Source organism: Lepisosteus platostomus, chromosome 10 (assembly GCF_059453375.1).
Source record: "Lepisosteus platostomus isolate fLepPlt1 chromosome 10, fLepPlt1.hap1, whole genome shotgun sequence".
In the NCBI taxonomy this organism is placed as follows: domain Eukaryota; kingdom Metazoa; phylum Chordata; class Actinopteri; order Semionotiformes; family Lepisosteidae; genus Lepisosteus; species Lepisosteus platostomus.
In genome coordinates this window covers 49,280,272-49,305,363 of record NC_142620.1, presented here as the reverse complement: position 1 = coordinate 49,305,363, position 25,092 = coordinate 49,280,272, and the positions used below count along the sequence as shown (strand labels likewise).

The following is a 25,092-nucleotide window of genomic DNA, read 5'->3' as shown; positions in this document are numbered from 1 at the left end:
ATCCATATTGGAAACCATATGGCAAGCAAGAAAAAAAACCTTGAATGAGCATGAGGCCAGTTCATTGTTTTCTTAACAGCTTGCCAGCCTGTTCTTTTCTGTTGTTTTTTTTCTGTTCGCACATCAAATATTTCATTTCTTTCCACAAAATCTCAACAGAGGAGACGGAATACGAATATAGCGGCAGTGAGGATGAAGAGGAGGAGATGAATGAAGACGAAGGAGAGCCAAGGTATTGTCTTCTTGCCTCAGATCATGGAAATTTTCCAGCCTCAGAAAGCAAAAAAGGAGCTGAAGCAAGTCCCAATCTGGTAGTGGCAAAAGACCCTGGGCCTTGAATAGTATTTCTGACAAGGACATTGAAAGAACAGTTGAAAGAATGGAAATAAACATCTTGGCCATCAACTAAATATTTTGTACAGTAACTCCTGAAAGCGATGTTCATCACAGATGTATGGATGGTTTGATTATATTTCGGCACATCTGGCATACAGATAGTTACAACATGTCAGTAGGATTGCTTTTTTAAAAATAGAGGCATTTAGTGTTTTTTTTTTCTGGCTGTAAGTTTAGGCACCAGATCATAATAGTTTAAGACATTTCCGTGTCACCATATGCTCCTCATATCGACATTACATGACTGCAGTTGACTTCGCATATGGCGGTGACCAAGAGCTGCGTTTGCAAACGTGTTTGTGGTTTGTCTGCGTGTTTGTAGCTCCATCGTGAACCTGCCAGGAGAGTCGACATTGCGTCGTGAGTTTCTCCGGCTGCAGCAGGAGAATAAGAACCGTTCCGAAGCCCAGAGACAGCAGCAGGTTCAGCAGCAGCAGCTCAAAGACCAGGAGAAATATAAGAAGCAGCTTCTGGCGGAGCGCCAGAAGAGGATCGAAGAGCAGAAAGAGCAGAGGAAGAGGCTGGAAGAGGTACAGTCTTGCTGACTTTTCCCGACCACTTACATTTGTGTGAGGAAAAGTGCACGTTGTCAATGAAATTTGTTTCAACAGTTTGACTTTTTTATAGTGTTATATTAGATCTTTATTTGAATTACTATTAGAAAGAGTAGTCACTGTGTGCTGGGCTTAATGATATTAGTGTTCTAAACAATGATTATTTCTCTCTCAAAGGATTTTACATAAACCTAACACGTGGGTCAATCCTCCATTGTTTTCGTTCACTCTTGTGTTTTTCTTTGTCTTGCTCCTGCAGCAACAGAGGAGACAGCAGCGAGAAGCTGGCTACCTGTGGCCAGAGCTGCAGGAGATGCAGTGGAGAGATGAGACTGATGGAGACGAGAAAGGTTTCCTGGAGGAGAGGCTGAAGTTTCCAGAGGAGCACAGGAGAGGAGAAAAGAAACAGGTACCACTCTAAAGAATACAAATACCATGAAGTCCTGGAAGAGTGACTCTGTCTTTTATTAATGCTGGTTTTAGGAAAACCATACATGCAACAAGGGATGGTTTCACAAATCTGAATAATTTTCTTTGTGGAACAGATTTTACTTCTCATTTAAGTCTTTTGTTTTCTTACAAAACCAGATTACATTAAAGCATTCTTTCGAAAGCTGTGATGCTCACAAAACGCTTTAGTGGCCTTCATTTTCCTCTCACATACTGTACAGTGTATATACTGTATATTTGAAGTCATAGCGAACATTTGACTAAATATCTTAATTGATTATTAATTTGAAAGGTCCAAATGTTTTTGTTGGTCGTTCAGACGGGACTGGTCAGAGCTATATCCCCCCCACCATTGAGTTGGCCCTAGTCATATGTTAGTTAACTCCTAAAGAATTCTTCAGTCATGCTAGTGTCTATTTGACATGAGAAATCCATAGTCGTTTCTGTGGCCTGAGAGTGTTTGGTGTAATGAAGTCTCCCAAATGCTGAACCGTGGGAAATGGCTTTGGAGCAGGAAACTCTCGGGTCAGAGGTCTATTAATGCTTGCTGACGCTGTAAAAAACAGGGGGTTTCAAACCATTTCAGCCATTCTGTCACTATAATAAAGAGGTTCTCACATTCCTCCCTTTTACTATTGTTTCACATTTGCTAGACTTTATCAAACAAATTTATTTTTTGTATTTAAATGACAAAGATTAATAGAAATACACAGTATTAGCTATTACTACCAGTTATGAAAATCTCTTCAGACGTGGTCTGTGCTTATTTCTTCACATATGTGCTGAAGTAATAAGAGCATTGCAAAAAGAGTAGGTTGTGTTAAATATAAGCTTTGTAGTATGGTAAGAAGCATTTTTTGAAGTTAGAACAAAAACACCATTCAGTGTTGATTAGGAAAACATGAAACATGTTAAAAGGTCACAAGGATTTGGAATAGACAGAGAACATTTTCTCTGATCATGTCTTTTTTTGCTATCTTACCACATTGAGGAAAACCATTTCAATTACCTGCAGTTTATACAAGGCTATAAACGGCTGTGAAAATCATCTTAATAATCAAGCTGATCTCCTGGCTTTTGTATACCATTCAAGAAAACATAACTGGCATCTGCTTTTAATTATTATGCAATAAATCAGTTTCATTATGTTTTCTCAGTCTTTTACATGTCAGTGTTTGACTACATGATTACTACTATGAGTGCAGGTAGTGTATGCTGATGCACAAAACACATAATTTCTCATGTTCAGAAAATTGAACAATAGCAGCATTAATTAAATGTGTAATGTTTCATCAAAAACACCAAGGTATTTGTCAACAAAACTACGTACATACTGTATTCCATATTACTGTCATACTTTCTGAAAGTTTGGAAGGAAAAATAACATTTCCTGGCTATGCAAATAATGCATTTTAAATACTTGCTAAATGGCATTAAAGTGCAAGTGTAAGAAAACATATGGCTGTATATGGCTGATACTCAATCTAAAATAACTATAAAAGTGTATTTCAAAACTGTTGTAAACTGATGTAAAAGCACAGACTAGACACTAGCAAGAATCTGTGCCTCATATGTATCTATGACTTCGTCAGAGCTATAGACTAACAATAATGACTTCTGACAGAAATCTGGAAAGTGGCCCGACTTAATTAAATACAGATGGTCAGTAGGTTTTCTTTTCAGCAAAAACATGCAAGTCTCAGATGTACAGTGTGTGGGTTTTTTGTTTTTATTTATTTGTAAACGCTAAAACAGTTTTGTTCATTTGCAAACATGATTAGTCCAAACCATGTGTAATTAATTTATATAAGGTATTAGAGTGTGCAAATATTGACATATTATTGCAGGAAATGGGTAGCATGGTGGGTTGCACAGTTGCCTTCTGTGTGAAGTTTGCATGTGCCATGTATATCTGTGTTGGTTTCTTAGGTACTTTGTTTGATTTCTGCCTCTCAAAGACATGATGGCTAGGTTAGCTGTTATCTGTAAAGTGTCCTGTACTTCAGAGCATCACAAGATGAATTGAGGTCCTGTCAAGGGTGTTGACCTGCTGGTGCCCTGTGGTTGCCGTAGACCCTACTAGGCACTAGCATTGTTCTCTTAAAGAATGTAGGCAAGAAAGCAGAGGAGCATCCCAGAGTTCAGGAGAATGAAAACTCTCACCTCATCCACTTCTGCTCACCAGAAACATTATGATGTTTCAAATGCACTGTAGCCCAGTATTCACTGCTTTGAATATTTCCCTCCACCACAGCATTGCCCTTCCTTGGCTCAGCTTACCCAGTGTTTCAGTTGATCTCATCCTTATGAACTGGCTATAATTCACCCAGCCTAATGGGTTACGACAATCATCCAAATCGAATTAATTACTTCTATCATTACATCTTAATTAGTATTGTCTGGACTGAATCAAACATTGAATTGAGAGGACTTAAGTACTCCGCAAGCTGTTCGCCATTTTTAACATTTTTAACACAGCTGCTTTCCATTTGTTAATTTTTTGAAAAAAAAAACAATCCCCTTTTTCAAATGATGCAACAGGTGGAAGACTCAGGAAGACAGAAAATTGATGGTGGTGGTAGACCTGCTGACTTTCAGAGAGATAAGGTAAAGAGAACGTCCCAATTATCTTAAAAGAGGTCCAGTCGGATGGTCGTATTGATCATATGGAGTAAAATTTAGCTGAGATACAGTGGAACATTCGGAAATATGTCCTGAGTGTGCAAAAACAATATTATTTTTATTAGGTATTTTTATCAAGTGTGGTGGCTCTGACTTTTTGTCTTAATCCCTGCGTTTTGAGGCCATGTCCACATTGCACTACCGGTCTTGAAAACCTTCCTTGAGTGCTTTCTATTAATTCTAGCTGCAGGCTCTACAGCAGTGCTCATGAGCCCAATCTATTTTATGTTTCAAAATTGCTGTAAATACAGTTCAAGCCTCACCTGTTTGCTACAATCTCCTTCAGGTGCCAGTTCTTAGTATTCAATGTCCATGTGCTAACCGTTACTGTCACATTAAGGGATACTGAAAGAGAAACAGCAAATGTTGAGAGGTATTACATTTGTGCTATTTCCCACTATGGTATTATTAAAACTTAGTAGCAGGAGTGATGATGCTTTACAAGCAGCTCTTTATCTCTTACATCATATTATTAAAGCTTGTTGCTACAAACAGGCTGTAGATTGATATTTTATTTAATTTTATTGATTATTTTTGCCTCTTTGAAAAAAAACTTTGCGAGTGATGAGCAATACTCAAACCATTGAGTGTTGTAACAGATGTTGTGGTTTCCAAAAGATGGCTCTTTTTTTTGTCAGTGAAAAGTGCTACCATGCTCTTCTGTCTGGAGAAAAGAGTCACATGAAGCTAGCAGAATATTCGTAAACCAAAATAAGAACAACAGCTATCTGGAACAAGCAGGACACATCTTTTTTTATGATTGCATTATGATTAAAGCTTCTTTAATATTTATTGTTTTTTAGTTATGCTTTATTGCAAAGCTGTTGCAATAAAGATTACAAGGAGATATTAAAAGCAGATGATGTTTCTGAGTGAGTGCGTGTGAATCACAATGCCAGGTTATTACTGTGCGCTGTAAAAGTGGTTTTCCAAAACAAACCATGAAACCAGACTTTGAAATCTGTGCAAAATGTTGATCAAGAAATAAATGCATGAATTTTACTTTTTTTTTGGTTCCGATATAGTTTGTTGGTGTTTGAGGGACGAGTGAGTGACATAATGCATGTTTTTAAGCATTGTTTTCCTCCCACTTTAGGTGATGAATTTTTAGGAGATAAGATATTTAAAACAAAAATTCAAAAGAATTGTGATAGAAATGTTCTAGTATGTGGAAAATGTCAGGAATTAAAAATGACCAGGGCTGCATTTACTGTAGATGTCTTTTTAATTGCCCTAAAAGGCTTTTTACTGTGATCAATCCCCTAAAATCTCACAGAAACTTTCAGGTAACATGTATCCACATGGGTAAATGGGTAGATAATTGCCTACTTATGAAATTGGTCTCTTGTTTGAGAAATTATGTAGAAAGGAAATCAATTAAAGCTAAGTTGAAAAATAAATGCCAATTGAAAAGGTTGCCTTGCACCAAATTCCATGCCAGTCTTCAAATCAAGTGATTTGGGCTTAGTGTAGTCTCCAGCAAGTTCTCTAAGCTTAGGTCAATGTTTAATGTGTCCCCATTCCGGAGGAATTCCCTCCATTCGATACTGTAACACAGTGCAATTACGCACTTACTGTATGTGTGTGACGTAATTAGCGCGCTTTCTGCGGGTGTATAATTGTGCCTGCTGTACTTCTGTGTATCAAGACTTGTGCATACTGTAGTACAATTTGTGGGAGTGCCTTCCTTGTCCCATAAATAACATTTTCCTGAACAAACTGCAGGTTAGTTGGTGAAGATAATGTTTCCCATTTACTGTAAATGCATAAATGAGGTTGCTTTGTGCACCGGGCTTATAAAAATGTTTTTTTTTTGCAGCAGTTCCTTTCTTGCTTTGCTGTGTCGTCTTAACAGAAGGCTGTCCAAGGAGTGACTCTTGTGTCTTCTTGTTGTTGCTGTTTAGAAAAAGTCAGAGCCGCTTCAGCTGCAGAATAAAAAATTCCACCGCACTCTGCCCAAAGACCAGACCCAGCTGCTTTTGCTTCAGCACGATCACAAGCAGAAAAATAAGGAGACCCAGCAGGTTGCTAGTTCAGGACCTAAGAGCTCAGCAAATAACCAACGCAAAGTGGTAAAGCTTACATGCAGTGTTTGTGCTTGATTAATCGTTTATGCTCTTTTTGTGCTGTTTTTGTTTTGCTGTTTCCCATTCTCTGTGTGAACATCGTGATTGTGCCAAAACACAATGTAGAAGAAGTGTGATGTCACACTTATGTCGCATGTGGCAATAAAATATTTCAAAATGTTTTTTTAGATGACATACACAATCAGGGCAAATTGTTGGATTATTACTAATTTGATTCGGCTGATGCTTTTATCCAAAGCAACTTACATTTGCACTCATTTATACAGCTGGATATTATGCTTTAACTATTACGCAATTAGAGTAAATTACCTTTGCTCGGGGGTACAGCAATACCCCACTAAGGATTTGATCCCCCAAACTTCCAGTTATGACTCCCACACCACACTGCTGCCCACTTCAGCCACAGCTGCAATGTACTGTACATGGCAAGATAAAATTATGTTTTATACCCAGCATACGCGCCTAAAAATTTTAGGAAAAATTTCATTGCACGGTTACATCAAATGTAATTCACTTTATTTCTGCTTCTTAAACAACAAATATGTTCTGATTGTTTGGGAAGCTGTATTATAACTAGTGTAACACTACTCAAAGGCTTTCGTTTAGAGAATTAATTGTGCTTACATAATGCCTTCACTTTCTTGCCACATGCGAGACTGTTAGTTTATGTATTCCGGAAAATTTATTTTGTAATTCAAGGATCTTTGTTGCAAAAAGATTTAGCACTTCCACTTCCCATTACTTCTGTTAATTTGTTAATTAGTGCTAGTACTGTAGGAGTACTAGCACTAATCAAAATCGCATTTAATAGAAAAAGCCTTCCTGTCAATTTTTGTTTAGTCTAGTTCCATTCTATCAGAACAGTAGTTATCAAATACTTAGAACAGCACAATAAAACATTATTGGACTGAGACTTGTTAAAATAGAGCAAGTTATAGAGATAGCATATCTCTTGGCAATCTTCTCATAAAGTTTATTCTCTTTTCGTTTGGTTTATTTGTCTGAAGGGTTTTTTTTTTCTGTTTTGAATTGTGTCACTGTTGCTCAGATTGATGAGAGAATGAAAGCTGCTGATGCTCATCGTTCAAACTTGAACCGCTTTGCTGCTGGTCTGCCTTTGCATTTACAAACCAGACTGGGTTCTGGGAGCAGCTCAAGTCCATGCACACCTGCCCTGCAAAGGGCCTCCACACAACAGGTAGGACATACTGTACAAACACTGAAGGGGCCTGACAGTATCATGCAAACTAGCTGCAGAAATGAACTATGCCACTGCTCGTTCCATCAGGCAGAGCTCAGGTATTTTGCATTCTCTGTACTGTCTGCGTAATGTCATGTTATCTGCAGTATATTGCATTTTGAGGTGGGATTGGGAAGGTGTTATCTGTCTCATTTCTTTATGTTTTAATTATGTTGGGAGCAGGCTTCCCTCTTCGTGCACCTTTGTGAGGTCCTGCCTACCAGGTTATCCTGAATTTCCAGGCTCTGCATCTGACTTTTAATTAAAATATTTGCCCAGGCAAAATCTCAGTTTTGTTCATAGCACATTAAATTCCAGTGAACAGCATGTCAGGGAAATCCTTTTAGCTTAGAAAAACGTTATTGAATTTAAGAATGTTAAACTTTTTAAAGTATACTGGCTGTAATGTTGCTCTCCATGTCTCATTTTTACTTTCAGATCAATTTATAGACCACATAGATTATTATGTGATGTTACAAAATCCCTTCATTGCTACTACAAGAATGATAGCCATCAATGGTGTTGAACCAAGCTTGCATTAACAAACTTATCTATTGCATAAATGTTTCCACATTTCTAAGTCTTACTAGACGATATATGTAGTTTCCTATTCCCCTGCAGTGGGAACAGGGTTAAATTTATTTTAAAAGGGGTATATACAGTAGTTCAACATCTGCATTAACATAGTGCTGTTTCTTCATTGTATTAGACACTGTATGTTCTGTCAAGTTACTGTTATTTTTTCTCAGTTAACATACTGTAGGACAAATGATCTTTTGAAAAATTGACTGTCTTTAGGACTGAGGAAACTCTTTGATGAAATATCACACAGTTAAGCTAATACAAATGTGAAATATATTCACAACCCATTTAGAATTTACTGTAGCTGTATTTCCAGAACTATTTTTAAACAAATTAGCTCTGGAAATGACACAGAACAAAAATAGCAAAAAGCACATTTGAAATAGACTTACAAAAACAGTAGTAAAAAATGAAGTAACAGGAAAAATGTGCATCTTTAACATTTGGCAGTTTAAGACCTAATTATACGGTTGGAAGTAGCCTAATACAAGGGTTTTGTTAAAATACTTGCACTATCTGATTATGTTAAGGCCTGCAATGCTACTCCTTTTAATTTTGTGGTCACAACAATACACATTTTTCAGCACTAAACCCCTGTATGGAAATACATTTGTACGTCTTGCTAATCATTTTTGTTTCCCTCAGCGAAGAATTCTTTAAGTTGTTGTAGCCAGAGCAGTTTCAAGTTTCATCCAAGCTTCTTTATCATCAAAACCAAGAGACTTTCAACTTGACTCTTGTCCAAACACTCAATCTTCTCTGTCACTGATGAATTTAGGTGCTCCTGTACTCGGTGCTTTGTCATTTAGTGTGTGATGTGTGTCATATGTCACTATGTGTGCTAAAAATGTATCATTATCAATTTGAAAACTGTTGAACAAATCTGCAATTATCAATGTGTTGTGGTCTTCAGTAAGCATTGGTGAGACACATCTGGTGGTGTTCCTCCATTGTACAATTATTTTAAGGTTAGTTGCCCATGGCCTGTGTATGGGAGTTTTTTGTTTCAGCTTTTAAAATACCCAGGTATCTCACTTCTTGCAAAAAAGCTTGGTTTTACCTATAACGTGCTATAGAAATAATCAGTTAAAATAAATCAGTGTCTTTATGTATTGCGACAGTTTTATATTAATGATCATGAAACTAATACATGTTGTTTTTAAAAATTAAATGGTGGTAGGTACTGTTTTTAACACAAAATAGTAACCTTGTTATACTGTGTGTTTCAGAATGCGAATCTCAGACTGAGCAGAGATACGCAGCACAGCAGCTCTATGTCAGATATGGCCATGAGTCCACTGTCTCCGGAGCAAGATGATGTTTTCTGGGATTTTTCAAACTCTGAGGAACTACCCCCCAAGGTAACCATCAGACATTGCTTGAGAAAGCATCTTGACATACAAAGATGATATTGGGACTGAAAAGCCTTATCCCAGGATAAGAATAAAATCAAGCTCTTGTTTTGCTGTTTTTAAAACTGTTTTTACAAGTGGGAGCAGAACATTTCTTAAAATATTTCTTAAGGAGGAACTATTAAGAAGGAAATAAGGACATTAATACATATAATATCAACATTTTGTCACAGAAGAAAATGTTGAAAAGCTGCATTGGATCAAGTGGAGAAAACATATCTCAATAAGCTTGTAGCCATAAAGTCAAGTGAAGAGCCCAGTTTTTTATTTCAAAGTTATAATTAGAGTGCAAGGAATTTCAAGGTCTGAGATTGTTGTCATAGCAGATGCTGTGCAATTTTAAGAGAAGGTAGCAAATATGTAATGGAACAAGATTTCAGATATGAGTGTGAAATCTACATTTCTACATATACAGTAAGTGTGGTTTTATATGTAGAAATCTACATATAGGATATTTATTTGACCTATAAAAGGTGTTCGACAGTCTCATCCACTGCACTCTCACTCCACTGTGAATTTCCACAGTATGGAAGAGGAGAAAACCTTCCCATGCATTAATGCTGGAACGGAATGGTAGTTATGTCATTGCAAATCAGTAAAATTCTCAGTTTGTCTTAAGAAGTCGGCTTTCTTTAGAAATTTCCATTAAGCATTTTAAAAGGAAAGTGACCTGTTCCTTCATTTTGCCTCTCTAAATGTATTTATTTGTCTTGCTGGGAAAATATTTCACTTGGGTGAAGAAATTTGTTTTGCAGTGTACAGTTGTTGTAAATGAGCGCATGTCAAGTATTTCCTCATTTCATTGCTTGTTTTGTTCTTGTACATACTGTTATTGATCTTGTTGGCAAAGGAAACTGAGGCCCTTTCATGAGGTTGTGACTTCCCTAAGGATACTTATGCCACCCGTGACCAAAATGCTGCCACTTTTTACAACGTGATAGACATGCTGTATTTTTATAGCATATTTCACAAGATTTGGTCTTTGCTTGTGAAACTGCTGCTTTCTTAAGCAAATTCCAAAAGCAATAATCTGAAAAAAACATTTTTTTCATATTTATTTTGAATTTTCCCTGCTTTGTTTATAGTGGTAATACAGTGTTGAAATATGTACAACAAAGCAGAGTAAAAGCATGGCAGAGCATCATAAAACGCAGAAAAACTGATGTAAAACTGTGTGGAAGCTGTGAAAATAGATCCAGCGTAGATACTTAAGTGTTGCCTTGAATATTGTGCTTCTTTAAAATAAGTATTTGTTACATTGCTACAATTTGTTCCAACAGACCTCAATCAAGTAGAATGTATTCATAGTATTCATTGTTAAATTTTCTTTTCAATCTGAGGTGAGGTTTCTTACAGTACTGTATGTTCTCAATGCTGTTCTTTTTTCATGTTCAGTTATTCATATTCCCAGATAACTTTTTTAAAGAGTTTTAACTCAAAGCACTGCAGCATGTACATTTCTGGTTTGCAAGTTAGGGTACATTTAGGTTTTTTCACCTTCCATATAAAATGTTGTCTAAGGAGAGGCGTATTAAGTTCAAGAAGTTGGTCTACCCTTTTAACCTGATGTTTAAAGATCGGTTCCTCTTTAAGAGGGCGGTGTTCCTTCATTTTGAGGTGCTTGTTGTACAAATTCTAAAACCACAATGAAATTCCGATCATGTTCAGAAAGACTGAATTCATTTTATTTTGCTTATGTATGACTAGTTACTGAATATATTAGTTAATCTAATATTCTGCCACTTTGCAGACAGCTCTTAAGATTCCTTTAGCTTTGTTACAGTTCATATTGAACTAAGTTATTATCTGTTCGTTTGTTGCAAAACTTTTGTTCCTGAAGTTCAGTGTTTGCATTTCAGTCAGTGTTTGTGTTTGGGGAAAATAGATAATAACATTGGCTATCATTATTATCAGTCTCACATGTTCTGTTGTTTTTTTTTTCAAATAAAACTTACAATTGCTTAGTCACTGGTTCCTTTCTTCCATTTAGCCTTGAGTACCAAAAGTACTGTACAAAAGATTTTTTTTATTAATAATTAGCTGTAACTCTAAAACCAGAACAAAACAGATTATCCCAGAGGTTTGAGGAACTGTATATCATACAGTACTGTATGTGTACTAGTGTGGTTTGAATCCCTCAAGACATACTGTATGCAGACTTTGTAGAAAGATTTTCTTTTTATCACCCATAGAAAAAAATGTAGAAGAAAACCATGTTTCTGAGAATTTGTTTTTCTCATTCATTTTTAAATCCTCTTTTCAAGGTTCCAGAACGAACAACATCAAAGTTTTACTGTAGAGAACTCTCAAATCACCAGAAAAATTCCATCAGGTGGGTTTACTTAAATGTAATAATGTAGTAATGTTCTAATGTTGTTAGAAACAGAGATATGAGAATGATACACAAAGGATTCTCTGCATGTGTTGAATCTAGTACTTTATGTAAATTACTGGGGAAAAAATGCAGGAAATTATTTGGTTTTATCTGATTTGACAAGAGAAGATTCATGAATCTGAAAATGAAAACAACTGCTTATAGTTCCACAGCTAAGTATTTTGCAGGCTCACAAGACTTTGATGTTTAACTTTTGTTTTGCCTTCATATTCACCAAAAGTGAATGTTACACATTGAGTGGTTGTCCGATTGTAATTGTATGAACTTCTTTAAAAGTATTTTTTTTATATTCCCAGTGGCTTCCAGCAGCTGTCTTTGCTAGACAAGGTGGCAACGCCGACTTCCCCCCTCAGCACCAGTAGCTCAACCAGCAGCAGTCAGTCAAGTTCGTCTGTTTTCACAGAGGAACATAAGAAAGGTAACAAAGGAGAGGAGGGTATTCTGCACATTTTTAACCATTTGATCACCAATTTCACAGCTAACCCATGATTCATTTATGGAGTTAAGTAATTTAGAGATCATTGGGAACAATAGTTTGGGTACTATCCAGCCATCAAGGGTCATAGTATCCTTAATTGAAAACAGTAATTGCTTCATTGAATGATCGCATGTTCACAGGCTTGAGCAGCAGTTGATTTAGATGGAGTTGGAAGATGCATATCGATAAAAAGGATTGTAGTTAATAAGGATTTATTTAAAAAGGGTTATAAATGAGGAAGGCCATACGGTCTTTGTAGCCTGTTTTTGCGTTAGAGGCTAATTGATCCAAGCATCTCATCCAGCTATGTCTTAAAAGAAGCCACGATATCGGCTTTAAGAACATGGCAGGATAGCTTGTTCCATACTGCCACAGATTCTTATGTTCTCAGTGCTGTTCTTTCTCATGTTCAGTTATTCAGATTTCCAGATTACTCTTTAAAAAGAGTATTGACTGAAAGCACTGTTCTTGAAGAAGTGCCTCTTGTTCTCAGCGTTAAACACACTTCCACATAGTTTCCACTTGTGCCTTTTGGTTTGTGTTTTACTGTTCAATTAAATTTCTGTGAAGACAGGGTATACTTTCCCTGATACTGTTCTGTGACTTAGGATTTTGTGTTTTTGTGCCAACTGTGAGGATGTCTCATTCATCTCCAAAAGTAAGCAGGCTTTAGGTGTGTGATAATCCAAATAATGCAAATTAGTCAAATGTGCACTCCATGGAAAAGTTTCATGTTATTTCTATTGCGTGAAGCTCATTACTGTTCACTCAGCTATTAGAATGCTGGTAGCTTACACATCAAAAAGATTTTGTGCAAATATATTGGAGTATTAGTTTATGTTCATGTTTTGTTCACCTGAACTGGATTTTATATCAATTAATATAAATTGTCAATTTCTTTAGGATCTTTATATCAAAAAAGGACACCCCAAATTATTTTATTTATGTGATTTTTTTTTAGCTACAACCTTAATAAAGTATTTGGCCCCTCTGAGAAACCGAAAGCACAGCCCTTTTCTGTTTTGTAAACCTTCTGCAGGTTATTTATGTGGCGTGTGGGTGTGTACAAGAGCCATGGGGATGACTGACTGGCTGTGTGGTTGAATGGGTGGAGAATGCAAGTACGATTAATGGGTGCACAGCAACTGCTGAAAATAGCACAAAGAAATTAAAGTGCAGAAGTAACGTTGCCCAGGTTATTTTCTGCCTCTGACTTTCTTTGTTTCTTTGTCGAGAAGAGTCCTTTTTCAATTAATTCAGTTGGCACTAGAAGATACTAAAAAAGAGATGTAAAGATCAAAAACTGTAGTCCTTCAAACTGTGGGTTTCTTGAAAGTCAGGTTCTCGCTGAAGATGCACAGGCGTGGGATAGTGTAGCGTTTGAAGTGTCGTAAGAAGGCACATGTATGTAATGAGTCACAGCTCCTGGGTTATAAATAGAGAGAAGCCTTGAAAAACATTTGTAGCTTTTTGTCCTCTCTGAACCTCAGCAAATTAAGAATTTTACATAGCGAAACATGGAATATGATTAAGCAACTGTAAGTCTCCGTTACACTAGTGGGGAAATAAACACAATATCTGAACCCTTATGAATTCATTCATTAAGGCCAATTAATCCTATAGGATATGCATTAAATCAAAATAATAGTTTAAAAATACTGTAACTGGGGTTGCAGGGCTTGATAGAAAGCATAGTAAGCAGAATGACATCTCATGGTGACCTGTATTAATCTTTCAGGTTTTTCAAAGATGGACAGCCCTCTCCCACAAAATCGTCACCAGCAGCTCAAAAAGTCACAAGATGGTTGCCCAGGAGTGCCATTTCAGCACCAAGTATGTTTTGACTTGAGCTATGGGAATGTCTATCCCCTTTCTAATTATACTACAAAAGGGGGAGGTTTCTCACTCAGTAGTGTCAGAACAAGTTTTGTTTTAAAAGAAACCTTCCATAAACAAAAGATTATAATGGACTATTACTGGGGTATATTTTATAAAACTGTTAAAGGAACGGAATGTTTTATGAGTAATGTATGTAATTTTGGTTTTGTTTATGTTTTTGAAAATGTTTGAAATAGTTGACCCCTCTCAACAAAAACAGTTGTTACCCTACATCCTCAATAACTCTGTGAAGGACAAATTGTCTGCACATCTTGTAATATTTGGAATAGTTCTTTTATCTCAACGTTTATAATCTAAGTGTATGCCTTGGTTCTTAAATTCCTGACTGTTAATAACAAAAATGCTTTTAGAAATTATCTTTAATTGTGTCAGACCATTTTAATCTGTTTCATATAATTTTATTTTGAAATCCAGAGATAAAGCCTCAGACAAAGTACGTTTTTTTTTCTGAGTAGGGCTTTTATTTGCTGTCACTATTCTTTAATTTCGAGAAATATAGCCATTTAGTGGGCGGAGCGGTGGCTCTGTGGCTAAGGATCTGCGCCTGTGACTGGAAGGTTGCCGGTTCAACTCCTGTGGCCGGCAGAGGAATCCTATTCCGTTGGGCCCCTGAGCAAGGCCCTTAACCCTAACTGCTCCAGGGGCGCCATACAATGGCCGACCCTGCGCTCTGACCCCAAGCTTCTCTCCCTGTCTGTGTGTCTGTGTCTCCATGGAGAAAAGCTGGGGTATGCGAAAAGATGAATTCCTAATGCAAGAAATTGTATAGGGCTAATAAAGAAACATTAAACATTAAACATAATGTAGATTACACTAGTGTTTGCGCCCTTTGGGAATGATGACAGAGCAGCTGTATTCTTGGATTCTACTCAGGTTCTATTATTTGAACAGATAAAATATCACATTGGAATCTGGGAAAACTGTATGTGAAATTAAGATTTTTCCAGGATTATTTAATGTTTTTTCACAGTCTTTTTATTTGGTTATCTCTGTGGGGGAAAAGGAACACTTTGCTGAAGAAAAGAAGCCATATTTTGTTTAGTTTGATTAGCCTTCATCTTGCTTTATTAAAAAATGAAGTAAACAGTTATACCTGTTTGTATGGTTGTATTATGCGTCACAAACAATACCTGTGCAATGCCTGGCATTTATTGTTTTGCAGGTAGCAGTTCATTCTGGGATAAAATCAAACCCTGGTCCTTTTGTGAAGGCCACAGAATATTCATCATCCAGTGACGAAGTTGGCAGCAGCGATGACGATGAAAGAAGCCACTTCCGGTTTGTAAACTTCTCTGTGATTCTTCTCACTCTGTCTGTCTAACTACTTTTCTTTCCAGCTAGCAGTTGTAGTCAGTGCACAGTGCTGATCTTATCAGGGGAGCGACAGGACAGGACTCAAGTCAAGCCAAGACTGCTTAAGGCCTCAAGCCAGTGGGGTTTGCCTTGGCCTTAATGACATGTGCTCCATTGCATTGCAAGAGATCAAAATTTAAAGCTTTATCTGCGTCCTCAGGCAAAGTCTCCAGCATAGCACAGGTGATAACAGGGACCAGACCTTTCAGAGTTCTCTCGCAGAGGTCATTACCAGGATGTGCACATACTGTATCTGCCATGTCTACAGAGACAGAAAGAGAAAATCCAACTTTGTTTCAGAGTGCTACCCCACACAAAAAAAAAAATCAATTTAAAAAAGTTTCGATTCATTACCGGTTAAGCAATATTTAACAGATGGCATGCTCCTGAGTGTGAGTCATTTCACCACTTGCAGTGTATTAACCACTCTTATCCAAAGACCTTGGCTGGCCTACTAGAAAATAATCCCTCTTCCACAGATGCTCAAAACTCACCCTGCCTAAAATAATTTTGGATAATCCATGCGTGTGACTTTTAAATTTTGAACAAACCAAATTCCAAGTATCTGAAATGCATTCTACTGATGGAAAGACTTGTTTCTGTAAGGAAAGCCTGAGTTTCTATAAGGCGTAATATCCCCTTTCTGTAAGTACTTCCTTTTTCCTGGAAGTCCTAAGAGGTTGTTTTGAAAGAGCTCTTAGTCGGACTATCCTAGAGAGGTGGTACTGTAGAAGTGGCGACTTTAATTGGAAGATATGTTTTGCCTTGAAATAAAAATATGAAGAATGAAAAGGAATAATATTTAAACTTTGAGTTTGTGAAAAATATTTAGGTATTGATATTTCCAACTGAAAAATGTTAGAATTCCTTTACCGATCTGAACAAAGAGTGTTGCGAGACCCTTTATTCTAATAATCTTATCTAATTCTTCTGTTACTCTGGGATTCGATTTGAAACAAAAGATTGAGGTCAGATCCTAACCATCCCCACTCCTGCTGGCCTATGTACCATGTACGTTTTAGATTCTACAGCACATACCCATGCATTATCATTTTGCATCTTTCTCTTTACTCTGTCGCCACCCTCACACCAGCTCCCTGACTCATTTCTAGTAAAAAGAAGGAAGCATACCATAGCCTCATCGTTAAGGTCACAGTGCCGTTCTCTCAGCAAGGCGAATTAAACCAATAACGCAGAATAATTCAGATTACACCTGTACTCCAAGTACTTTATTAAGGTTTGGCTAAGCAACTGAATTTTGAAGTTCATTGACACTAAGTGCTTGTTTCATAGTGAACTTTGCCTTTTTCCTTCTGTGAAACAGGCCCGTGATGAGAAATGGGAAAGGGAGATTTTTACGAACAACCCCTGAAGGAATTGTATTGCAGCCACACTGCAATTTAAATCAACAACAGGTAAAACTACTATTCCCTAGCAGCAATGATGGGCAAAAACTATATTCCTTATATTTTGAGTCATTAGTTCTAACTGTGTAGCCATTTAATTTCTCGGCTATTATATGGAGTCAGTGTACCATAAGCATAATACATCAAGTAGAATTAGAAATTAACCAAACTGCACTCACTTGGATTATTGTAAAAACCAGTTGTCCCCCTTTAAATAGGCAAAAATTACATTAATGTTTCTTTGAAAGCTACCATGTGAAGTTGAAATAACTGGACATTGTTTTATTTCAGATATGGCCACTAGAGGGTGCATTCCACATGCTTATGTGTTGTTTAGAACAAACTACTACAGTCACACGAATCTACATTTGTATGCGATCATTTTTGTTATAATATGCACCTGTTCATTTTAGACAAACAATACCTCACAATACAAGTTCTGTCAGCTGTACACACCCTTAACTTGTGTTATTCTAATCTCCCATTGCATAAGAGTAGTGGTGATAACCCTTGTACCCTGGCTAAATTCCACTTTTGGCTTGCATAGTCTGGCCTCCCTTTGTTCAATTGGCAAAGTTACTGTACTTCTCAGCTCTCTGCCTGATGTCCTATGCTCGTTATAGGGCTACTGGCCCAAAATGGCTGCTGCAAAACACCCAGGTGGGTGTTACACTTCATGTAGAGGTGAACTACTTTATAAATGCAAGGAACTGATTGCTTAATTCTGAATGTGTTGGATAAGGTCGCCCAAAAGTAATGCAGACCTGTATTTTGTCTTTGTTTTAGCAGAATGTAGCTGACCTAAAGAGTAGCCACCAGCAGAGGGCGTTAGAGTTATGCAATCAGAATTACCTTCTCCCTGATCTCCTACAGCAGAGTGAGAACCCCGAGCCCCAGAGCAGGCAGAGAGACTCCCACACTCCTCAGTCTCCACAGAACCGAGTTCTCAGCCTGGATGTGAGTCCTCACACAGCTGCTGACTATTTGTAATTTAATCACACAACTTTACTTACAGTATATTCCACAGTGTACTACTCTCCAGGTCTGATGTTAAACACTTGGAAGGCTGGAGGACAAGTAGAAACCTATGTGGTGGTGGATGAGTGTGTTTTGTCAATGTCAGCATTCCAACTAGTCTCTAGTCTTACCGTATGTAATCTGTTTCCTATAGAAGAGCAACATTTTGGAACCAGGTTTAAAGGCTGTACCTTATAAGCTACAGTAGAAGTCTTTGAACTAAGACTTTGAGCCAAATTATTTTTTTTTTCAAGTTATGTTTTCATATCAAGTCTGTCACCTTCTCCTTTGCTGTTTATAAAAGTTAATGAATACTGAAACACAGAAACTGAAAATATGAACCTGTATTAAATTCCTTGCCGAGGAAATGAATTATTGACACAGCAGAGGGTGCTGCTGTGCTTTTAGTCTCTAGATTGCTAAGCAGGCGTTCAGAGATGGGATTGGCCAATTTACTGTATACAATGCAGTATTGCTGTCACTAAGGCAAAATAATTGGTTAAAGCAGGGTTTGTGTTTTCTGTGTTGCAGAGCCCCATTAGCAGCCCTCCAGGAAAAAACAGCACCTCTTCCTCCTCTTCCTCTTTCACTCCCTTCATTGACCCTCGACTCCTGCAGATCTCCCCACCCCAAAGTCCTGTGGGGCAAAGTCCCAGTGAGTAAACCCATATCTTTCACACTCCAGCCTGTGGTAAATATAAGGTCTTACCCTTGCAAATTTGTTTCAGTGTATCAGATTATTACCACAACTTCAAACATCTAATGTTCGGCCAATAAATCGTATATAATTAGGGTGGGTAGTGACCTTCATGGGATCCTACCTAAGCACACTCAGATTCACCCCACTGCAGAAATTGCTCTTATGAAAAAAAGTATGACTAGATCACATTTTGCAAAAACTACTTTCAAAATGTGCTTGAAACACCCATGTTTCTCCTTTTGTTTCATAGTGAACCCTCCTTTAATATATAACATTCAAAATGTAATATAAAATTGTTTAGAAAAACAAAGGGAACTGTGTGATGTTCACACAGTTAGCATGGTAAAATTATCGATAATGCCATAAGACAGGGTAAGCACCAACTCCGTTGGTACTGTGTGTGATCAAAACACTCCCAATGATTTTGATCATATTATTGATGAAGGGGTGAATGCAGTTTTACTTTGTGTTTGGCAAATTGCTGTAGGAGTTTGTATTCACAATGATAAATAACTGTCACATCTTGTCCTGAACTCTGTTTTGCACTTGACTGATTTCAGTTGAAAAGGTAGGGACTTAATCAAGTTTTCTACTTTAACTGGATTTAGCAGATGGCATCATGCAATAGAAAAGTTTCAAAAACATATCTGATCTGACAGAATTTCAAGAAAAAAAAGGAACATGCAAAACCTGCATGTGAATAAAACATTAAATGCTTCTCGGTGCCACATACAGTATTCACAGAGCTTCTGTTTCACTGGATATTGAAGAAGCCATAAATAATTTCATTAGCAGAGGTGCAAATGGAGTAGCCCCTTCTCTTTAACAGCACGAATCCTCATTAATGGTGTATGTTCAGGCTGTATGTTTTGTGTTAAGGATCCAGGGGGCTCGTTGTTAATGTGAATACATTTTGGGACCCCTCAATAATTCTGAAAAGACAGGGTGGTGGGGATTCCAGCCGTGATCCTCGACTTCCCAAACCTGCTGGATTTCATTCCAGCTGAGCTTCTTCATTGAATCTTTAAATGAACAAACACGTAGCTTGGCTTGCATGTTTTGTACATTGTTTTTCCTCTCACAAGATGGAGGGTGTTACCTTACTTTTGAAAGTCAGTAGTTAATGGTGACATACTGTATAACGTAAAAGAGCATGGAAATGAACGTATGTATAGCCAAGCAATTATAAGTCAGGTTAAAACAGATCAAAGTAATCCTATAATAAAATGAATTGATTCCAATTGGAATGACTCTCTGTTTGATGCACTTCATTTTCTGTTTTTGTTGGGTTCATTGTAGCACAAAGTAGAAAGAATTCATTTCTGTCATCAAAAAAATTGATATTTACTGTACAATTTCCACTTGCAGGTGGCTGTAAGGCAGAGCCATTCCGAAGGGAGAATGCCAGGAAAGGATCTGTGGTCAACGTGAATCCCACCAACATTCGTCCTCAGAGTGACACCCCCGAGATCCGCAAATACAAGAAGAAATTCAATGCCGAGATCCTGTGTGCTGCTTTGTGGGGTAAATCTTGTGATCAGGAAGTTCAGAGGAGGGCTTGAGTGAAAATCAACAATGTTCCTGATCATTGAGTAAACACCAAATATGTACATAGGCTCCCTGAACCACCCATCTTAAACACATACTGTAGCACTGTTTTGAAATTTGGCTGTCAACTTCAGATTACAGCCTGGAGAAGGACACCCATTATTGTCTGAAGAAAAGTAAACCTGAGGTGTTTTTTTAATCAATTTCATTGAGATGTAGGATTGAATCTTTCAGATCATTCCTGTGATTCAGAACAATTAGCTTGTTCTGTTGTTCCTGCAAGATTGTGGAAATAAGGTGGAGCAATAAAGAATAATGCCACAACCCAGTCCATCACACATGGCATGGGTTAACATTGTATTGTATTCAAAAGCGATTAGTTTCATCCTTGTAATTATGTATTGTGATACTTACCCAGGAGTCGTTCAGAAGTTAAGTTAAGCAATACAGTATCTGCTAACATTAACGTCACAGCCTAGAGCAACTGAGTGAAGTTGAAGGAAGGGTTGAGAATTGTAAAATTTACAAGGTAAAATGTAAATTAACAAATATCGATATGTAACTGTTGCATTGAAAAGCACCCCTTCCTAAAATGTAGTGTCAGAGGGTACTGACACCATTTCCACTTAGCAGAGGAAGTGCTCCCGTATACATCACTGTGCCATATTAGAGTAATGCGCAGCTCTTAAACGTTTACAGAATGGATACACAAGGAAGATGTTATGTCACGTTCACTTTTTAATGAAAGGAGATGTTTGGCTCCTTGAAAACCGGAGACTGGGCATCCAGCCCTCTGAGGGCTGCCGTACACTCTCGGCAATGAGCTCCTCTCTCTCGGCAGGCGTGAACCTGCTGGTGGGCACGGAGAACGGGCTGTGGCTGCTGGACCGCAGCGGTCAAGGGAAGGTCTACTCCCTCATTAGCAGAAGACGCTTCCAGCAGATGGACGTACTGGAAGGACTGAACGTGCTCATTACAATTTCAGGTCAGCGCCGGTGGTGGATTTGGGAACATGTTAATATGCTTGTTTAGATGCAGCTGCAATCAGTGAGGAATTCTTTAGCTGACTGCCCAGCTGGCAGACTCTTCTGTACTGTATGTGTGGCACCTTCCATATGCTTCCTTGTGTCGTATCAGGGGACATTCATGCCCCGGTTACAGAGTTTCCCATCAATACCAATGCTGCCATGGCAGCAAAGTGAAATTGTGGTTTATAAGGGTTGGCAGCTATTGATGTTTGATCCAATATGGTATAATGTGAACCAAAGATAAGCATATGGGATATGTTTTAGTGGTGCCCTTGAGAATCTCTCAATGCTAAATAAAGATCTGTGTATCGACAATTCTGCTGCTGTTAATCGCATACTATACATACGATTGCCACCCATCTACTATTGGCACCACTTTCACAGCTATATTGAATTATTTACTTCAGGTAAAAAGAACAAGCTGAGGTTGTATTATCTGTCGTGGCTTCGGAACAAGATTTTGCGCAACGATCCTGATGTGGAGAAAAGGCAAGGCTGGACATCAGTGGGAGACTTGGAAGGGTGTGTGCATTACAAAATTGGTGAGTCCAGCTTCCCATGATATCGTGTTAGTGATTTCTTCTGTTTCTGTCATGCTTGTATTTCTGTACTTCTTCTTTAAGAATAGAACCATTACACTGGCACTCTGTGAGAGAAGTTAAGTTCATATGTTAATAGAAAGATCAATGATTAAAACTAGGGCTGTTCTGATTAATAACTGAATCAAGCCAATACATCAACTAAGGAATTGAGGGGACATTGTTTTTTACTAAATGTTTCCCTGTGTTCCACACATTTTGCAGTTTAGCATCATGATATTTTTGCAGACTGCTTTGATTGACAAGTTTCTCACACCGTGCAATAAGATTGTGTCATTTTAGCACGGCCCAGCCAACAAAAGGGTACAATAGAAGTACTATAAGTGTGTTCCTAGCGTTTATGAAGGTGCTCCTGGGTATGGTGTTCTCTTTTTGATTGCTAAGAACAAATACACAGATTAACTGACCAACTATTGCTTCAAAAAGAAATGATCAAATATTTTCAGCAAATACCACCCCTAATTAAAACATGTGTTAAAACAATTAGATGCCCTCAAATCCTTATTAAACTAATCTCTAAAGCTGAAGCCCCATGTGTTTCATAGGTAAATAGAATGTCCCCTTTTAAATGAAACTTTGATTGTTTTAAAAGCTACAGGGAGAGAATTTTGTTTTCCTTTATCAGCTTGACCAGTTCCTCACTCTTTATGTGTGTGTGTGTTAAAACATCTCACTGCTTATTTTAAGACATGTATTGTAGTCCCACTACTAATAAGTGAAAGGTCTCAGTAGTAGGCATGACAGTTATATCCTTGAAATAACATTTCAGTCTGGTTGCTGTAATGCTGACCTCAGCAAAAGTGCTTTCTCCTTCCCTGATTGTAACACTGACCAGCATTCCTAACACAGGATGTACTGAAAGAAGTTTATTGTTGGTCCTATTGTTGCCTTTTTCCCATCTAGCAAAGTAACAGTAGGTCAGCCTTTGTCACAATACCTAGTGAGTTCTTATCATGATTAGGATGTTGAAATTGTATTGTTTTATTATATCATTAATTAAGATAAATAAATAATTTGAATCATTAAAACAAAAATACTTAAATACTAGCTGTAAGCTTTTGGGAATTAATTACGTATTACTCAGTGATGACTTCACTTTGCCAAGCTTTCATCTAAAGTTTGAGTTTTTTTAAAGGGCTGAATGCAACTCAAATGTCGGCTCAGTGCAAAACTGAGCTTGCACAAATTTGGAGACACTGCCTGCTTAGAGTGTTTCAAGAAAGGTAGGCCAGTAACCCAAACAATACGATTAGAAACCAATTTGACATTGTGTAATATCATAAGTTCATAATGATAAGGATTTGAAGTTACTTTCCCTTTATATTTTAGTGAAGTACGAAAGGATCAAGTTTCTTGTGATTGCCTTGAAGTATTCTGTTGAAGTGTATGCATGGGCTCCAAAACCGTACCACAAATTCATGGCTTTTAAGGTGAGTATGTACATTCTGCAGCTTTGTAAGGGGTGTAAAGTGAGAGGGAGCTGAAGTGGGACAGAAATTATGTCAGATTTATTATTTATTATTTAAATATAACACATTATTATGAATGAGAATTCAGTCATTTAAACAGTTGAGAAAAAAATAAATATCTTCAAATAAGTATTATTGCAGCATAAATTCTTCGTGGTTAAAAAACACATTGGTCCTTTTTTTTTTTGCTGTGGTCAATTTTCTGCTCCATAGTAAATGAATGACATTGGCCTGCAAGTCCAAAATAATCAACTTTAACAACCTAAGCTCAAAAGGGGTAGATTCAGTAAATGTTGTTATTCTGTGGGACTGCAGCCTCTTTCCTCTTGTTAAGGAGCAGAAATCAAATATTGTTTGTTCCTTTTTCTATATTAAAATGTTTTTTTAATTGGATTTGTTTGACTTCTTTCTACTTCATTGCCATTGAAAATCTAGGCTACCATAATGTTATCCTCAAAGAAAATACAGAGTGATGAAGTTAAAAAGGGTCACCTTCTGAAAAGTGTCCTATTTCCTGAAATTTCCTTAGGGGCAAGGTCTACTTTTGATAGAATATTCTATAATAACTAGTTTCCGTCCGTTAAGGAAAACTGCTCTATATTATATATAATACATCACACAGTGGATTGAGATATTTTCAGTCTAGATTGTAGTGTGCAATATCATGCCTTTTAATTAACAATTTTAAACAGTAACATGCTCTCATCAAAAGACACTGTTGCAGAATCCTCATAGTGTTTATGACCCATTTTTGTGCCAGACTGTGTGCAAATTCCACATTCTAGAATTTTGAATCGACTGCTTGTATGTATTATGATTGCACTGAGAATGTGAGTTACATTGATCAAACCACTTGACTCTTTGATGCATGGTTAATAGGAAATAGAACCAAGATTCATTTTTAATTTTACAGTGACCACTGTATTGTTTAACAAAATGTCACAACGTAAGTGAAGATTGAAGCAAAATATAATCAAAATACAAAATAACAAATTAACTTTTATTTTTCAGAATAGGAATATTGTCTTTGCAAAAATGTAATAAACAACGCATTTGAAAGTTTGTCAACCACTCTATATAGTAAATGACCTGGTGAGACACCACGCCACAATGAACCTGCAATCTTATACTTTATTCTAACTCAAAATGAGACTAGTATTACATTTCCCAAAAGCACATTATAATTCTGGTCTTTCCTTAAGGACGTGAGAGAGCACCTCTACCCCCTTCTAGCCAGATCTTGCCTGCCTTAGCAGGGCTGGGCCTGATCAATACTAGGAAGAAAGATCTCCAAGGTAATAATGGAGGTTGCTGCAGCAACTGGTGGTGGTGGACCAGTAGGCTTTCCTCTGGACCTGAACTGCTAAAGCCAATGCGCCTATATGGTGACAAGGGATAATAAGCTGCAGGAGGTGGTGTCCTTTGGATGAGATGCTAAACCTCCGTCCTGATTACTTCATTAAAAAATTCCATGACGCTATTTGTAAGAGCACGGGTGTTAACAAGCTGTTAACCAGTTGTACTGGTTAAATACCCGTCTGGGCTTGCATGCTCTAGCCTCGCTAAGGTTTCTCCTTAACTCAGGTGATAAAGCATTTTCTCCATTCTCCACCTGATCAGCAGTGAATATTGGTTGCTGGTGTGTAATGATTTCCACGCATCACCTACAGTAGGTGGGTTGCTGCATTTCAGTAGTAGATTAAGTTGATCCTGTCTTCTATACAAAAGTACTATAGGATCCCTTGAGATGGTGCTCCGTAAATATAAGGGATTATTATTAATATTAAGTGTATTAAT

At 37.5% G+C, this 25,092-nt stretch overlaps 1 protein-coding gene across 9 annotated transcripts in view; it reads left to right on the top strand.

The window, feature by feature from the left end:
* The window catches only part of LOC148653859 (traf2 and NCK-interacting protein kinase), a 62,187-nt gene that overhangs the window by 29,108 nt on the left and 7,987 nt on the right, over nucleotides 1-25,092 (top strand). Inside the window, exons 11-28 of one of the 9 annotated variants that reach the window (XM_088596840.1) lie at nucleotides 160-232; nucleotides 719-926; nucleotides 1,210-1,359; nucleotides 3,942-4,007; nucleotides 5,987-6,154; nucleotides 7,218-7,367; nucleotides 9,221-9,352; nucleotides 11,668-11,735; nucleotides 12,095-12,183; nucleotides 14,015-14,109; nucleotides 15,338-15,453; nucleotides 16,853-16,943; nucleotides 17,721-17,891; nucleotides 18,483-18,606; nucleotides 20,020-20,175; nucleotides 21,041-21,184; nucleotides 21,635-21,769; nucleotides 23,156-23,256. In XM_088596840.1, coding sequence (XP_088452966.1) covers nucleotides 160-232; nucleotides 719-926; nucleotides 1,210-1,359; nucleotides 3,942-4,007; nucleotides 5,987-6,154; nucleotides 7,218-7,367; nucleotides 9,221-9,352; nucleotides 11,668-11,735; nucleotides 12,095-12,183; nucleotides 14,015-14,109; nucleotides 15,338-15,453; nucleotides 16,853-16,943; nucleotides 17,721-17,891; nucleotides 18,483-18,606; nucleotides 20,020-20,175; nucleotides 21,041-21,184; nucleotides 21,635-21,769; nucleotides 23,156-23,256 — 2,237 coding nt within the window. Of the gene's footprint in view, nucleotides 1-159; nucleotides 233-718; nucleotides 927-1,209; nucleotides 1,360-3,941; nucleotides 4,008-5,986; nucleotides 6,155-7,217; nucleotides 7,368-9,220; nucleotides 9,353-11,667; nucleotides 11,736-12,094; nucleotides 12,217-14,014; nucleotides 14,110-15,337; nucleotides 15,454-16,852; nucleotides 16,944-17,720; nucleotides 17,892-18,482; nucleotides 18,607-20,019; nucleotides 20,176-21,040; nucleotides 21,185-21,634; nucleotides 21,770-23,155; nucleotides 23,257-25,092 lie in introns of all 9 variants that reach the window. The other 8 variants (XM_088596842.1, XM_088596839.1, XM_088596838.1 and 5 more) reach the window with 8 other exon arrangements.